This window comes from Vombatus ursinus, unplaced genomic scaffold (assembly GCF_900497805.2).
Source record: "Vombatus ursinus unplaced genomic scaffold, bare-nosed wombat genome assembly UNPS02007284.1, whole genome shotgun sequence".
Classification (NCBI taxonomy): domain Eukaryota; kingdom Metazoa; phylum Chordata; class Mammalia; order Diprotodontia; family Vombatidae; genus Vombatus; species Vombatus ursinus.
Window position 1 is genome coordinate 5,525,147 of NW_020947062.1, and position 16,796 is coordinate 5,541,942.

The 16,796-nt window shown below is 43.4% G+C and overlaps 1 protein-coding gene across 2 annotated transcripts in view; it reads right to left on the minus strand.

The window, feature by feature from the left end:
* Positions 1-12,083, minus strand: part of CCDC85C (coiled-coil domain containing 85C) — a 188,254-nt gene extending 176,171 nt beyond the window's left edge. For both annotated transcript variants that reach the window (XM_027849087.1, XM_027849086.1), the window contains exon 1: positions 11,200-12,083. In XM_027849087.1, the coding sequence (XP_027704888.1) occupies positions 11,200-11,983 (784 nt within the window). In that variant the 5' untranslated portion in view covers positions 11,984-12,083. The remainder of the gene's footprint in view (positions 1-11,199) is intronic.
* Positions 12,084-16,796: the final 4,713 nt, after the last annotated feature.

Consider the following 16,796-nt stretch of genomic DNA (forward strand, 5'->3'; position numbering starts at 1 on the left):
CCTTTTCATCTTTTTTTTTTGTGTTTTTGTGGGATAGGTCCAGTAACAGTATCACTGGGTCAAAGAATATGCACTTTAGTGAAGCTGGGAGTACCAAAAGTAACTTTTTACTTCCAAAGTGCTTTCCAGAATTTCTGGACTAATTCACAACTCCACCAATAGTGTATTAGTGTGTCTGCTTTGTAAACTTGAAAAATAAGAAACAAGGGCAATGGTGAAGACCACAACCTATTTAGAAGGCTGTCGCTGTCCTAAAGTAGAAGGAGCACTAAACTCTGAAGAGTGAATTTGAAGCCATAAAATCTAAGGTCAAATGCTAACTCTGCCACTTACTATAATCAATACAGCTTTGGGCAAATCACTTCACTTCTCTGGGACTCAATTTCCTCATATGTAAAATAATGGGGTTGGACTATATGACCTCTAAAGTCCCTTTAAGTTCTAGATCAATAATCCCTTGATGCTTTATCTGAATCTGTGCTTTGCTCCTATCATGTTTTATTTTTTATTATACTGGTTTCTCTCCCCCTCCATTGAAAAGTAAGGTCTTAGATGGCAAGGATTGTGCTGTTTCTCCATCTTTGTATCCCCAGTGTCAAAAGGGCAATGCTTGGCTAATAAATAGGTATTGAATTTAATAAAAGAGTTGGGATCTAAGCTACGTCTGAAAGAGGGTAAATAGGAAACAGTAACAGAAATCTTAGCTGCCCAACCTTTACCAAAAAAACTAACCCCATTCTGAAAGGCCAGGTTGAGGATTACAGTGACCGGAACTACCTTCACAAAGGATGCATTTCCCAAAGAAGAGCTCATTAGGAAAGAGAAAATGCTGGCGTTCAAGATCTGTGATAGGAAGAGGGCAGCTTTACCAGCTGCCACAGACAATAATGCTCTTGTGACTGGGAAGGATGAGCCTGTGTTCCTTGTGAAGCTGTTAATTCAAAAGACAAGAGTTAACCTCCTTATATTACAACCCTAGAGTCAACAGAAAGACAGATTCGAGTAGACAATTAGACCTTCTTTTTCCCCTGACAGTAGACTGTCTATTTTTAGAAATGGGTCAACTTCCTCTCAGTGGCTGTGTTAACATGAGTATGTCTGTCAGCCCTGCCTACCTATATCTGGCTATTTTGCACCCAGGGTTCTCCTCTCCATATGCCTCTTTGTGACAAATCCTCCACAAATTACAATAAGGAGGGTATGGTTGAGAATGGGGGAGACTATACAGATAAGAAGATGCTCGGTGGAAATGATGAAAGTACATTAACTCACAGACATGAAAAAGTCAATCTAACTGCATCAAGATATAATTCCCAAGATGCTCATACTGTCACAGGTCAGTGATGGGTGAATGAGAAAAAGGTAGATTTCTTTCATTACTCATTTATAGCACAATGCCTCCTGTGGCTGTCATTTATCACTTTCCAGATTTTGTTATGAAAGGAGGCAGCACAATTTACTGGAACGATTAGGAGCCAGGTGACCTGGAGCCTACTCTTAGCTTTTCAGGAACCTATTATGTGCAAGGGACCTTAGAGATTACCTAATCCAACCCTATCTCATTTTACCGAAAGAGAAAACTGAGGCCAAGTCGGAGAGTGACTTAGCCAAGTTCACAAAGTAAATCAATTATCAAAGGTATGAGTATGTCAAAGTGTCCCTGACCAGGTTTCTTTCTACTTCAGCTTGCTAGTCCTAATATGATGACTCAGAATAGTAGTTCTATAGCACTTTAAGGTTTATAAAACATTTTTCTCACAGCAACTAGTGGGGCAAGTATCATAAGTATTACTTCTCTTGATTTTACAAATGAGGCAGCTCAGGCTCCAGTGAAATGACTCCCTTAGAGTCACATGGTCAGAGAGTTAAGAGCCAAGATTTGAACTGGTCTCCTGGTCAGTTAACTTCCCACTGCACTGAACTGCCTCAGTTGTATTTGATAATGGTCCTTCAAAAGAGTCAAACGCTAACACTGTAACTAGTCTTTACTCTGATTGCTTTTGACAGAGCTAAGTGGGTAGTTCCACCAACGGCCATAAAATACTGCCATTCATCCAAAAGAATTAAGTTTGTCAACAATGGTTTCCAATAACAAAGGTCTCTCCAGAGGTAGGGGGTAGCAGACTCCTAGTTACAGACAATACTACACTTTGTCAGTATGGCTGGGAAATTATTACTGCTCCAGTAGCTCAGATCAGAAATCCAGAGACAGGAGAATGAGGATGGTGAAGCCCAGGGTAGGGTCACTAGTAAATCCCATAAAGTCATCAATTCCCGTAAAAGGCTTTGTGAAGTGGTAGTGCCTTCAATCACAAGAAATCCCTTCCTGAGGTCCACAAAGGAAAGACAAAACACTGCTCTTCAGATAACAAACAAATGCGACTTATGAGAGGCAACAAGAACTACAAAGAAGAAAACTTCATTTGCATGCTCACTTAGACTCACAGAACTCATGGCTATTAGGTGATTCCTGGAAAATGGAACTAACCTGCCTCAAAACGAAATCCTTCTCCTAAGAGTGTACATCCAACTTCAATGATCCAACAAGGTTTAACCTCAGTCATCGAACATTAAGCTGGAGGGAACTATTAGAATTAAAATTAGAAAACTAAAGAATGTCAGAATTGGAAAAGATCATCTACTTCCAGTTCAATTTTTACCCTAATTTTTACAAAAGGGTAAATAAGGAGGACCTCAGTTCAAATCTGGCCTCAGACACTTGACACTTACTAGCTGCATGACCCTGGGCAAGTCACTTAACACCATTGCCTAGCCAAAAAAGGGGGATAAAAGCCCCTAAAAGGAAATAACCGGTCGAGGGTTACACAATGAGTTAAAATAATTTACCTTTGTTTCAGTTTCTTAAAAAGCAATAGAGGAATCTCTGAGCATCACACTTATAATACTTAAATAATCCAGATGTTGGAGTAAATAGATAATTTGGTTGTACTGCATTTAATTGCATAGTGTGGCACTTTGTTTTCTAATTGTTTCATGTGTACTATTAGTTTTGTCTCTCCAGGGACAGGAACCGTGTTTTACACTTCTATAATTTCAATAGGACCCAGATGAGTATTCAAAATACAGCAGATTTTTAATAAACACCTTCACATAGGTTAAAGTTGATATGGGCACCAGTGGTATACTATTGCCCCATGTAGCTAGTACAGAGTCACTGAAGTCTTAGAAAGGACTTTTAGGACAAAAAGATACTATGTGTGGTTAGTGATTATTTTAAAACAAATGCCTATAAAGAGCCTTTTGTTCCACTTTTATTTAAAAACAAAACCTAATATGTATTGATGGAACTGTTTTGCAGGATTGTCTTAAGTATTTTTTGTTTGTTTTTGCTCAATGGGGAAGGGAAGAGGGAGGGACAAGTGAATAAAAAAAATTGATACTTGAAAATAAACTTTCAAAAATCATCACCTAATCATTTATATGCCAGTGAAGCTCTTTATTATTTACTTCAGCACTAAGTTTTTAAATGCCAGATTTCGAGGTCTTCCTTCTAACCCTCCACAGTGCCTGCCACATAACAGGACCTCACTAAATAGTTGTAGATTCATCAGCTGGTTAAATCTCAGTTCATAAAAAGTTGTGAGGAGCTGCATTACTGTACACAAAAGCGTGCTAGCACCTTCCCCACTCAGACTCAGTTGAGGACAGCCCAACACCCTATACACCCAAAAGCATCAGAAGTAGTAGTGTACCCCAACCTGTTATATGTAGGTGATATATCCATTTGGAGATTATTGAAATACCTGTTATGAGATGATGGTCTAAACCTAATTTCAATAGGACTGCTTTCCAATTTTCCCAACATTTTTTGTGAAATAATGAATCCTTAGCCTACAAGGGTAAGGAACCTGCGGCCACAAGGCCATATGTGGCCCTCTAGGTCCTCAATGCAGTCCTTTGACTGAGTCCAAATTTTATAGAACAAATTCTTTTATTAAGGGGATTTGCTTTATGAAGTTTGGATTTAGTCAAGGGGCTGCACTTGAGGACCTAGAGGGCCACATGTGGCCTCAAGGCCACAGATTCCCCACCCACCCCTGTTAGGTCTTTTAGGTTTATTGAATACCACACTACTGTGTTCATTTGCTTCTGAACCTGGTACCTAATCTACTGCTCTGTTTTTAACCAGCATCACATAATTTTAGTAATTACTGCTTTGTGTCGTATAGTTTGAAGTATGGTACGTGAGGCCTTTCGATACATCTCTTGCTTTATATAAACTAGACAAATTATTGATACTTCCTCAGTCAAGATGATCATTTGTTAGAATTGTGTCATGGCTACACCATAAAGTCATTGTATTGATCACAGTTGTTGGGTACCAACATTATGGAACTACATCCACTTCCCCTTACCCCAGTGATTTGAATTGCCAGAGAAATCCAGTATAATATAAACCTAAACATACTGATTCAAATAGATTGAACGCCATGGAGAAGTCTGAATGTTACAAGTGGTAACATTCAGCCTTGGAAATTACATAGTCCACCTCCCTTCCTTTTTAAGATGAGGAAATCAAAGCACAAAGAGGGGAAAGTACACTTACTGGCTGTGCAATCATAAGCATGTCATTTTGACCTCCCAGAGCTACCAGATAACTCTCTAAGACCTCTAAGTTACAGAATTGGTTGTAAGTCTTTGGCACAATGGGTAGGGCCAGTGGATAGACTGTTAGGTTTGGGGTCAGGAAGATATGATCAAATCTGGCCTCAGATATGGACAAGTCACTTAACTTGTTTGCCTTATCTCCCAGAGTTGTTGTGAAGATCAAACGAGATATTTGTGAAGTACTTAACACAATGCCTGGCACATAGTGGGAGCTACATAACTGCTAACTATTGGTAGTGGTGGTGGTAGTAGTAGTACTGTTATTATTATTGGTGGTAGCAGTAGTAGTAGTAGTAGTAGTAGTAGTAGTAGTAGTAGTAGTAGTTGTAGTAGTACCTGGCACAAAGTAGGTACTACATAAATACAAGTTATTAGTGGTGATGGTGATAGTAGTAGTAATATCACCCAAACAGGGAATTTTGTCACTGGAGCAATGAAATGGTCTCACCAACAACAACAAAATTGAATCACATACCTAATTTTGATGCCTCATTTATCCCACATCACTGAAGAAATGAGCTGTTACACATATGGCATTTCCCAGATAATTGGATTAACCATTTAAGTACCCAAACTTATTTCTATTTTCAGCATTTCTTTTCAGGAAAATTATTGTAAAATATTGTAAAATGCACTCCCCCAGCCTTCTTCCACTGAAGATTCTGAATAGAACTGTGCCTTTTCTTGATAACTCAGGATGACAAGAATTGAGTCAGATTATAAAGAGCTACAAATGCCAGACAGAGAAGTTGTATTTTATTTTAGAACCAAGAGGGAGCCACTGGAACATCTAGAGTAAGGGAGGGACATGGTCAAACTTGTGTGTGCATGTGTGTGTGTGTATATGTGTGTATGTGCATGTGTGTGTGTGTGTATATGTGTGTATGTGCCTGTGTGTGTGTTCTTATTACTGAAGCGTAGGGGAGGAATTATTAGTGAAGAATAGGGAAGAGCTTAGCAGGCAAAGGTGTAGACCAGGAGAAGCCATTGTACGTAAAGGAATCAATCAAATAAAGGCAGAAAGGCTGAGTCTGTATATGTCCAATATGTGAGTGGAGTGCAGGAATCCTGAAGGGAAAAAGTCAGAGGTAAGCATGGAAAAGTTGACTGAAGTCAGATGACAGAAGGCATTGAATGCCAGCCCAAAAGATTTATTCAGTCGACATTGGGGGCCTATTCAAGGCTTACCAATGGAGTAATGTGATCACAGCATCACTGATTATGTTTAGGAAAAGAAAAAAAACCTTATCTAACTATGGCCATCAATCTTTGCTGACCTTTGTTCACTAGATTAGGTTATGTTTTGGAAGTGTAACACGTAGTAGCTTAGGTCTTGGCCTTGGCTCTATGCTGAAAGGCACAAAATAAAGGGTTCATTCAGAGTGATTTTTCTTTTTAAACAAAGTAGCAGAGGAATAAAGACCATCCATTCCCTTCCTTTATGTTAACCCAACACAAATAGGGTTTTCCCTGCTCTCTTTTCTCTTCTCAGAGTTTTAATAAAGCTTCAAAAGCAAGTAATCTCATCTGAGCAATGGTCAAGTTTCTCTCATTTAATGGATGATCGGTGCAAAATCTTGACTTCAAAAAAATAATTGGATCATAGATGGAGCATAAGAAGGGACCCCCACAGACCTTTTTAGACCAACTCCCTCATTTTACAGATGAGGAAACAGAACCAAGGAAGTAAGTGACTTGCCTAAGGTCACACAAGCAGTAAAGCTGTCATATCTGGGGATCTAAACACAGATCTTCTGACCCCAGAGTCAGTATTTTTTCCATTATGCCACACCGCCTCACCATAAAAATAAGCAAATGCCATCTCTTCAACTCATTAACCTGATTTACTGGAGTTTTCTAGCTCATCTATCTGAATTTCCTACTCTGCTATCATCACTAAGATTCAGCTAGTTAAGTTGATAGAACACAAGACTCAATGTGAAGAACATGATTTCATTGAGTAAATGAGTGGTTAGGGAGCAGTGCATAATAGCACAAAGAGCCCTGGACTGGGAATTGGAAGACCTGGGTCCTAATCCCCACTCTGTCCTGACTGTATGCTCTTGAGTGAGTTGTCCCTCCATGGACTGTTGGGAAATGAGATGCTTGGAATAAATGTTCTTTAAGGTCTTTACTAGTTCTAACATTCTATCCCTGTCTAGTCTCTGCATCAAACTATACCAAACCAAGTTTTCTTCTATCAATTCAAAAATGTCAGAGAAATAGGTACTTGTGCCTATGTATTCAAAAGATTTTCTAGATTTCCTCCATCTATTTCCTCTGGATATTGATGCCATCTTCAAATTGAAATGATTTAAGTGTTTTCTACCTGAATCAATCCAATATTATACAACTGTCACACATCATTAGCTGGGGGCTTGTGGGTTCTGTTTTTACTGACAGGCATCCATTCAGATTCACAGTTAAACACATCACAATGTGTAAGTTAACTCTCTACCTAAACAGTAAACAGAATCCCCTACTGGGTGAATTCCAGTTTGTTTAGAGCTGCAGATAAGTCACCATAATTTTCTTGAGACTGTCTAACAAACAGAAGACCAAAGAGAAAGGGCTACACAGTTTGATGAAATTACATGTGCTAGAAGGGAAATTTAAAGCAGTTCAATTCTCAGGCGCAAGAGCTAGAGAAACAAGACTGAGTCACCATGCATATCAGAATGAATTCTTAGCTTCACAGAGCTATAGAGCATCAGCATTAGAAGAAAATCTGAAATCATTCAGTCCGACACCCATGCATGCAAGTAAATACTCTCATCACAATGGTGTAGTAGTCTGCTATCATGAAACTTCTTTTCTGTATACTCACTGTATGGTTTAACAGAAAAACTCTACTGCTACTTTTGTCAAATTTCTGGGCTTTCTGGGTATTCTGAATGAATGTTAAGATGATGACATGTGACTCCTTGGCTTTTGATACAATGGAAAAAATATTGAACCTGGAGAAGAGTGGATTTGGGTTCTAATTCTGCTCAGTCTCCTCTGTGAAACCATGACCAAATTAGCTGTCAAATAAAGCTACCTGCTGTGTCTTCTTTACTGAATTGTTATTACATAGCTAAACTTAATTTCGCCCAACCAGCACCAAGCTCCATACACTACAGGGGCTTAAATGTATTAGTAAGGCAAATAACAGATGTGAAGGTGCTTTGCAATCATAGCATGCTATACTACACAGAGATGAGATTATTATAAATGACCTCATCCAAAAGATATTCTAACAAGAAAACTCAACAAATTCAAGTCAAACATTAAGCACCTACTATGTGCATAAGAAGGATTCCCCCCCCCCCAAATGGGTCTGGTTTAAGCTAATAAAATGCTCAGCCCATTTGTGGAATCAGAGGAAACAGAGAAACATAGAGCCTGGAATAAGAGGTAAGCAATCTACCTGCCTACTTGTAACATCTTCACTGGACAATCAAGCATTTCTCACTCCTACAAAGAAAACTTGAAGCTGGGTGTTCCATAAAATCTTTTAGGGTTTTTGTCTTTGTTTTTCCAGTGGGAGGAGGGGGAAGGGGAGGGATAATTAAGATATTAACAATCAGAAATTCAGTCCTGCCAAGTGAAAACCATACAACTGGAAACAAAAAGGAGGTCAACAATGAAAGATCCCTAGTGTGTAACAAAATATCCATTTGAACCCAAACTTTCACCAGTCCAGGTAAAAGAATAAGTAACTTATTTTCTCATTAAGAACTACTATATGATTACATGAAAACTACCTATATGATCTCAGGCAAATCACTTGAGTCACTTCTCTTGTTTCCTCCTCAGCCAAGTGAAGGGATTGAACAGAAAGGTATTAAAGGGCCCTCCCAGTCCCAACAAATCAGGATTCTCTATTTACTACCCTGCCACTCCCTTCCCCACCCTGTACACAGGCAGTTTACCAGATAACCTGAAATACCAAATCCTGATTTCTGGGCTTAAGAAACTAAAGAGAAACTATTTTCATCACGGGAGCTACAATCCTAAAATAGATTTTTTTCTCATAATTTTCCAAAATGCCTTTTAAAGAACACCAGAAAAGATGAGTTTAATCTTCACCTGCAGGCAAATAGTTTAGAATAGCCACCAGAAGCTGGAACTGAACAGCCAAAAATGTGGAAGAACAAGGAAGTACCATCCCAGCTCAGGAGGGGAGGAGAGACCAAAGCAGAGTCAGATACAGCCTGGAAGATAAGAAGCATCACTTGAAGAAGGAGGAACAAGCTGTAACAGGCATTTACTGATCCTAAATTTCAAAGTTTTCTCAAGGAAAAATGGATCCAAAAGTTATGAGCATATGATGACAGTTTTGTTTTCTTTTCCCCATCTCACATGACTTTTCAGTGCATAAAAAGGAAAAACACTTATACTAAAGTTGAATCCTATTCTAGGCACCTAATGCTGCATTCATTTTCTTTTTTTTCTTTTGGCAACTGAGGTTAAGTGACTTGCCCAGGGTCACACAGCTAGTAAGTGTCAAGTGTTTGGTCTGAGGCCGGATTTGAACTCAGGTCCTCCTTGACTTCAGGGCCAGTGTTGCCTTCATTTTCTAAGAGACCTCTGGCAAATCAAAAAAATCTCAGACCTTATTAACTACAATCTATAACCAGTAAGAATTCTGTCTCCAATATCATTGACAAGTTGGGTAGATCATTTGAGCCTAGAGAATTCCTGTGACTGAAAACCCATTACACCTCCAAAAATAGTCCACTGCACTCTTCAGAGGCACTTAATTGCCAGGAATTTCTTTCCTTACATCAAGCCTGCTGTCACTTCCACCAAGTGCTCCTACTTCTGCCCCCTGGGGCAAGCAGAACAAGTCTAACCTTTCCTACCCCATAGAATCCCTTTGAATATCTGAACAGAGGAATCATGTCTTCCCGTCATCTCCTTTTCACATTGATGAAACATTCCCATATGCTTAGACTGTCACCCATTTAGACACCTCCTGGATGTGCTGTGACATTCACAACTTCTCTCTATTTCCTCATCTGTGAAATGGGGCTACTCCTACTTGATTGCTTGTCCATAGGAGCAAACGAGATAATTGATATAAAAACACTTTATACCTAATACTACCACTAACATTCTTTGTCAGGGACTACTATATGTGTGTACATATATATACATATATATGTATACATACACATACATATACTTATGTGTATATATATGTGTGTGTATACACTTATGCATCTGTGTATATATACATCTACACACATAAACATACATACATGTGTGTATAAATAGATATACACATGTATGTGATAACTGTGAGTTGAAACACATAAGATATCTCTTTATTCTCATGAACCAAAACTGTGCTTATAAAATAGAATTGGAAATGAACACTTACACTATAATGTGGGATAACCCCTCTGATAGGCATATTTATTATTTTATTTCAGTCTTAACACTCCAGTTTTGCTGTTATCAAGGCTGTGCCTCCCTAAAAAGCAATATGCAAGGATGCTTTAAATTTTATTCCAGACAAAAGTAGCCTTCACTTTCGCGTTAGGATGTCAACAAAGACAGGAAGAATTCAGCTTTAGCCCAAGGTCTGGGCCTTCTTTGCATTTTCTCTAAAAGTAATTTCCTTCTCTAGAGCAAATAATCCCAGAACTGATTAGGCCCCAGGCCCCTTGCTAAATCCCCTTCCTCACCACAATTACCCCTAGCCTCCCACCCACCTACCACCCCCTTGGAAAGGTTGAAAGATTCTAAACCTGCCTTAAATCCACAGAACCTTAACCTTTGTTAAGAGGTTGGCCAACCCTCCAGGCCTCCTTCCAAATCATGGTTTTTCCTTTACTGGCTAGGCTTACCCCCTTATTAAACTTAAACACACACATTCAAGACATTATCACAAACCCAATCACCCACTTCATGGTGCAAGTCTATGCCTGGGCCGCCCACATGGTATTCCTGGTAAATATAAACAGTGTGTCAGGAGACAGTTTGAGCATCTCTTTAACTCCCCTTGAATGTAATGCAAAACTGAAAAAGGAAATTGGTTTCTCTTGGCTCGGAAGAGCAGAGGCAGAGATGGAAACACAGAGGGGACAGAGGCTATAAGGTAACAGGTGAAGTCAGCAATCCCTACCCAATCCGGTGGTTCAAGCCCTCTATGGACCAGACAACCCAAGGGAGGCCAAAGAGAAAACATTACTCTGGATCCTGAACTATAGAGAACTCAAAAAGGACCAGAGCATTCCAAGTCCAGATGGACACATGGACACGGACACACACACACACACACACACACACACACACAAAAATACACATATACATACAAGTGGCCACTCCTCCAGCCACCTATTACAAGTCTTTTAAATCTAGTAAAGATCAGGCTACCTAGCCGAAGTTAAGAACAGCTCCTTAAATTCCCTAGTACAGAAAACTCATTTTGAAGAATTGTCCCAAGAAAACTTGAACCCCAAGGAATTTCCAAAACTCCAACTCTTCCCCCCTAGAGGGAGTTGCCCTAAGCACTTTCACTACCGGTTTCGAAGACTTCCAGACCCCTGGGGAGAGGAAAGAAAGAGCCGGCTTTCTTACCGTTGAGTCCATTGGAGATGCTCCGATGGTGCAGGGGCGCGGACAGGTCGTCCAAGGATCTTCTGGTGGCGCCGGCCTTGGTGTCCGCAGCTTTGTGAAGTGGGGGCGCGGGGGCTGCGGGCTGCTGCGGCGGCGGGGGGCCTGGCGGCGGCAGGTGCCCGTGCGGGTGCAGCGGGTGGTGGTGGTCCGGGCTGCCGCCGCTGCCCGTGCTGGACGTGCTGCTGCCGTCGCCCACGTCGCGGGGCCCCGTTCCCCCGGCGCCCCCCGCCAGGTTGGTGAGGCTAGCCTGGCTGTCGATGGAGCTGCGGGAGCCGGCGCCGCTGCGCTCCTCGTCCAGCATGAGCACGATCTCTTTGAGCTCCAGGTTCTCCCGCACCAGGGCCTCCTGGCGGGCCTCCAACTCGCGCAGCTTCTGCTGGGACAGGGCCACCTCCTTCCACAGCACGCCGGCCGTGTGGCGACCGAAGCGCTGCCACTCACGCGACAGCTTCTTGCCTTTTTGCCGGTCGTCGTCCAGGAAGCAGCAGAGCTCCCGCAGCTCGTGGTTGTCGTCTTGCAGTTTCTGGTTGACCTCCTTGAGGCCGCGGATCTCGTGGAGGTGCAACTGCAGCCGCCGGTTTACGTCCTTCATCAGGTTCCCGTGTTCCACCATGAGGCCCATCTTCTCGCCCTCTGCCCGCCGCAGCCGCCGCGCCAGCTCCTCCTTGCTCCAGCGCAGCAGCTCCTCGTCCGGAACCTTGCTCAGATCCTCCTTGCCCGACCCTTCCGACGTGTTCTTGGCCATCGCGGCCCCGAAAGGGAGGCCCCGGACACCTTCCGGTGGGGAGGAGGAGAGAAGTGACTTTTTTCCTCCCCCTCCCCACTCTCTTGCTCCCTCGCACTAGCTCCCCGGTCACCGGTGCATCTCCGGTAAGTTGTGCTATTCTCCCCTTCCAACACACTCGGACTAAAGAACACCTCTGCCTTGGGTGGGAGGGGCAGACGGACTCCCCCAGCTCCCCTTCCCCCGGCCCGGAGGCGGGGTGAGAGGGAAAGCCGGCACCTGCTGGACTCCGCGCTGCACAGCAGCCTGTTCTCCGTAGACAATCGGGCTTAGGGCTCTCCGCTCTCGGCTCCACTCCGTAGCGCACCTGGGGCTCTCACTCGCCTCGCTGCGGGCAAGAGGCGGAGAAATTTCACTGCCCCGAGATAAGCGCGGGCTGGTCAGTGTGAGAGAAAGGTTCCGGCATCTGGCACGTCTCAATAGCCCCACGGCCGAAGGAGATCCTCACCCGGCCAGTTCCTACTCGCCATCTGCTTCGATGCGGCTGCCTTGCCCTTGCCCTCCCAAACAACGCACGGTTGCACACAGGTCCCGGCTCAACTGGCGTCCTGCCCCCGCCTCGGGCTTCGGCTTAGTCCCTACACTCGCTAGTCTTCCGTCTGGTTGACTCGACTCAATGCACTGGGAGCCCGCTCGCCGCGGCTAAGCGGCTCCGCTCTATGGTCCGGAGGAGGTGGAGGAGGAGACGGAGACTGAGAGACCCCTCCCCCCGCCCCCCGGCTCTCGGAGCCCGAGGCGGCCCCACCTACCCTGGAAGGGAGGAGCGAACGTAACAGCTCCGGCTTCGCCCGCCAGCCTGCGGGAGAACTGGGGTTGGGGGAGGGAGTATTGAAGGAAAGGAGGCGGAGAGAAGCGCTGACCAGCCCACCTTGTAACCTCCCCCACTCCACCAGTACCTCGCCTAGAGTCCTCTGGACCCGGCGCCTGGCCAGAGGTGGAGAGGAGCTGGGCTCCCACCCTACGCCAGCCCGATTGGGTGATTCCGGGGGGGGGGGGGGGGGGGCGGGATGGGCTCGGGGGGAGGACGCCTAGATGGTTGAGTCTTTTCAGGTTGTGGTTGCCTCCTCCCTCCAGTGCCCCAAAGCTCCCCTCCCCTGCTCTCTCCCGGCAGGTTCAAGTTACTGCTCCGAGAGAATGGATATGTCGGCCCCTCCCCCACTCAGCCAATCAGAAGGCTGTAAAGCGCTTTGAAAATACAGGTACAAAATAGGCCTGGGACGGGGTTGAAAAGGTAGGATTGGAGCTTGTCTCAAAGGAGATGATAGTGATATTCTGCTTCTCCCCACCCCCTACCACGATCCTATTCCTCCAACTCCGCGCCTGCCCCAAATAATCATAGAGATGGCCTTTGCTGAAATCCTCTTCTGCTTCCCTGAAATGCCTTGGAAGGGTAAACAAAATCCATTTCTATTCCTTAGTATACGATCTGAACGGAGCCGAGGAGAAGGGGGGCGGTCTCCGAGTTCTCAGATGATATGACTGTAGTTCGGGCATCTGGGGAGGGCAGGGCGGAGGGAGAAGAGGGAGAGGGCGTGGTGGTAGAAGGCTCCTTTTCCTACCTCTCTCTACCTGGGAGTGTGAGGTGAAATAGGGGCGGGGAGTTAATATGGCCTAGGGTTGGCTCAGAAACTTCTCTGAGCCTCAGTTTACTTATCTGCAATAAAAGTTCTCATTTTCATTGAGTTTTTAAGGTTCATAAAGCCCCGCCCTCACAGCCCCTTCAAGTAGTGCAAGTAGTATTACCCTTATTCGGAAAATGAGGAAACTGAGGATAACCAGATGGTCTCTAAAATGTTTTACTGTTCTTAATATTATTACTCCAAAGTGATCAGTGAGTTCTTAATTGCCAAATTTAATGGTCCATTCTCAAGCAACAAGCTGATGCTCTAACTTTTCTGCAGCCTTTTATTCAGTTTACCACTCTTTGCCTCCATAATCCCTCTGGATGCTTTGGACCTTTTCCACATTGGTCTATCTTGGCTGACCTCCTACTGATCTAAACACTCTTTTTTTAAAGTCTCTTTTGAAACCCTAATGGAATCTTAATGAACTTGATGGATTGGTAATAATATGGGGGATATATAAAATAAAATACAATAAATCCTTGAAAATAAATAGATAAATAGAGGTCTTTTTGCAGGATTGTCATCCATGTCAAGTCCTTACTTTTCTCTCCACTCTTTGACTTGGTGACTTACCAGTTTTCTTTGGTTCAATTATCATCTCATATATGGGGGGGGAGTAGGGAGAGTGAGTGAAAGAGAGAGAGAGAGAGAGATCATGATCCAACTCTAGTCTGTCTTCTAAGCTGCAGTTCCATATCACCAACTGCCTATGAGCGTTTCAAACTTAAATGTCTGGCAGACATCAGAATAGAGCTCATTATCTTTCTACCCAAGCCTACCCCTCTAATGAACTTCCCTACTTCAGTTGAGGGCACCAACCTAGGTGTCTTCACTCTACCTTAGCCCCCATATCGACAGATGCCAAATCTTGTCATTTGTAACTCCCTAATGTGTCTTGCATTGTTTCCCTCCTCTCTGCTCACACTGCTACAACTCTTGTTCAGTCCCTCTGGCCTGGACTATTACAATAGCTTTCTAATTGGTTTCTCTTCACTTCAATCACCTGTCTATGTAACCAACAAAGTAATTTTCCTGAACTTCAGGTCTGACAATTCTTTCACCTCTAGGATTGAAAATTCTTCTGTCATTTAAAGCTCACAATGTGGTCCCATACTGCCTTTCTAGCTGTATTATACTTTACTCTTTTCTATGATCCAGCCGAACTGGGCTGGCAGTTCCTCATATGGAACACTCCCTCTCCCTTCTTGATGCCTTTGCAATGGCTGTCTTCCATGCTTGGAATTCACTTCCTCCTCTATAACTTGGGATCCCTAGTTTCTTTCAAGATTCGGCTCAAGTGCTGCCTTCTGTTGGAGACCTTCCAGGCCTGGAGGAATACAAGCTCCTTGAGGGTATTAACAGTTTTGATTTTGAGTTTCTATCTCCAGTGTCGTTGTTGTTGTTTGTCCTTTGTTCTTGAAGAGGACCGTGATATCCGGAAGATGATGCCATGACTTGCAAGTGAATTGGATTTAAGTGAGCTAGGGCTGTGTAAAGTCACCAGCCTCATTTTCTCCTCCAGAGCCATTTGGGTCCAGTGGCCAGATATAGATCAGGATGGCTGGAGATGGCCCAGGATGTAGTGGGAGACCTTAAGCCTTTTCAAGCTAAGATCCTTTGGAGTTCTCAGTTTGACTGAGGCAATGCCTATTCAGTGATTTAGACTGGTTAAGAAGTAAGCCAAGGAATAGCCCCTTTTATCTAATTAAAAAAAAAAGTCAGTCTGGAAAGGGAAGACCCTCAGGGTTTCTGGCCAAAACAGAAACAATTACTATTTACATTCACTCTGAGCCACCAGGGCCCAAATAATGACCACTAAGTGGTGCTTGAGCCGGAATTTATTGTTGGCCAATCAATGAGAGCCAGATCAAAATTGAGTTTAAGGCAGGCCTGTACAACATATGGCTTGGCTGCTTGAGGTCCTCCAAAGGATTTTGGGTGGCCCATGAAAATATAAGGTTGGGCAGCTAGCTGGCACAGTAGATAGAGCTGTGGCCTTGGAGTCAGGAGGACCTGAGTTCAAATCTGGCCTCAGACACATGGCATTTACTAACTGTGACCCTGGGCATGTCACTTAACCCCTAGCCTCACTAAAAAGCAAAACAATTTAAAAATTAAAAAATGTAAGGTTGCCACATCACACTTCACTGTTTGTCACATGACTCTCAGCAACCAACCATCATCAGTCTGTCTTGTAGTCTAACCTATCATCAGTCCGAAGAAATTCACAAGCTGCGCAGGTCTGGCTTAAGGCATAGTCTTTAAGAAAGAAATATAGATAGTAAGCCCTCTTTCTAGGTTTCAGCCATCAAAATTTACCTTCCTTTGGTCAGAGCATCCATGTGGATAGAGGGAAGGGAAGAAGGGAAGGAAGAGGAGAGGAAGGAGCTGAGTTACCCAACTGCAACTGGCCAGTTGGGTCCCCAGTGAGGCAGCTCAGACTATTCATAGGCTGTTGTTTGTCCTTTGTTCTGGAAGAGGACCATGACATCAGGAAGTGACACCACAACTTGTAAGTGAATTTGATTTAAGTGAGGAAGGGCTGTACAAGGTCACCAGCTTCACTTTCTCCTCTAGAGCCCTCTAGGTCCAGTAGCAAGATATAAATCAGGACATGGCCCCTATCTCTAGTGTACCACAATGCCTGGGGTCATATAAGAGGTATTATTAATAAAAGCTTATTAATTAATTGATTACTAGGACCTGAGAAAGAGAGTATGACAGGCTGATTAGGACTTCCTTGGCTTACTTTTTGTTTATTTGTTTGTTTGTTTTAACCAGAGGGGCCAGAGATTTTTACAATTTTGAGAAACCTTCCCTGCTATTTTGGGAGTCTTTTATGTTGTCATTAGCATCCCTTCAGCAACCTATAATAACAATAATAACACCTTATATTTATATGATGTTTTACATATAACCCTAGGAGTAGGCAAGGCTGATAGTATTATCTTTATAAATGAGGAAACTGAGTCCAAGAGGGTACAAGCCACAGAATCATAGAATGGGAATTGGAAGGGACCTTGGCATCCATCTAATCCTAAAGGAATCACTGCTATAACATATAGGCAAATGATTATCCAGCCTTTGCTCGAAGACCTCCAAAGGGAACCCATCACCTCTAAAAGAAGTCCAATCATTGCAATGACCAA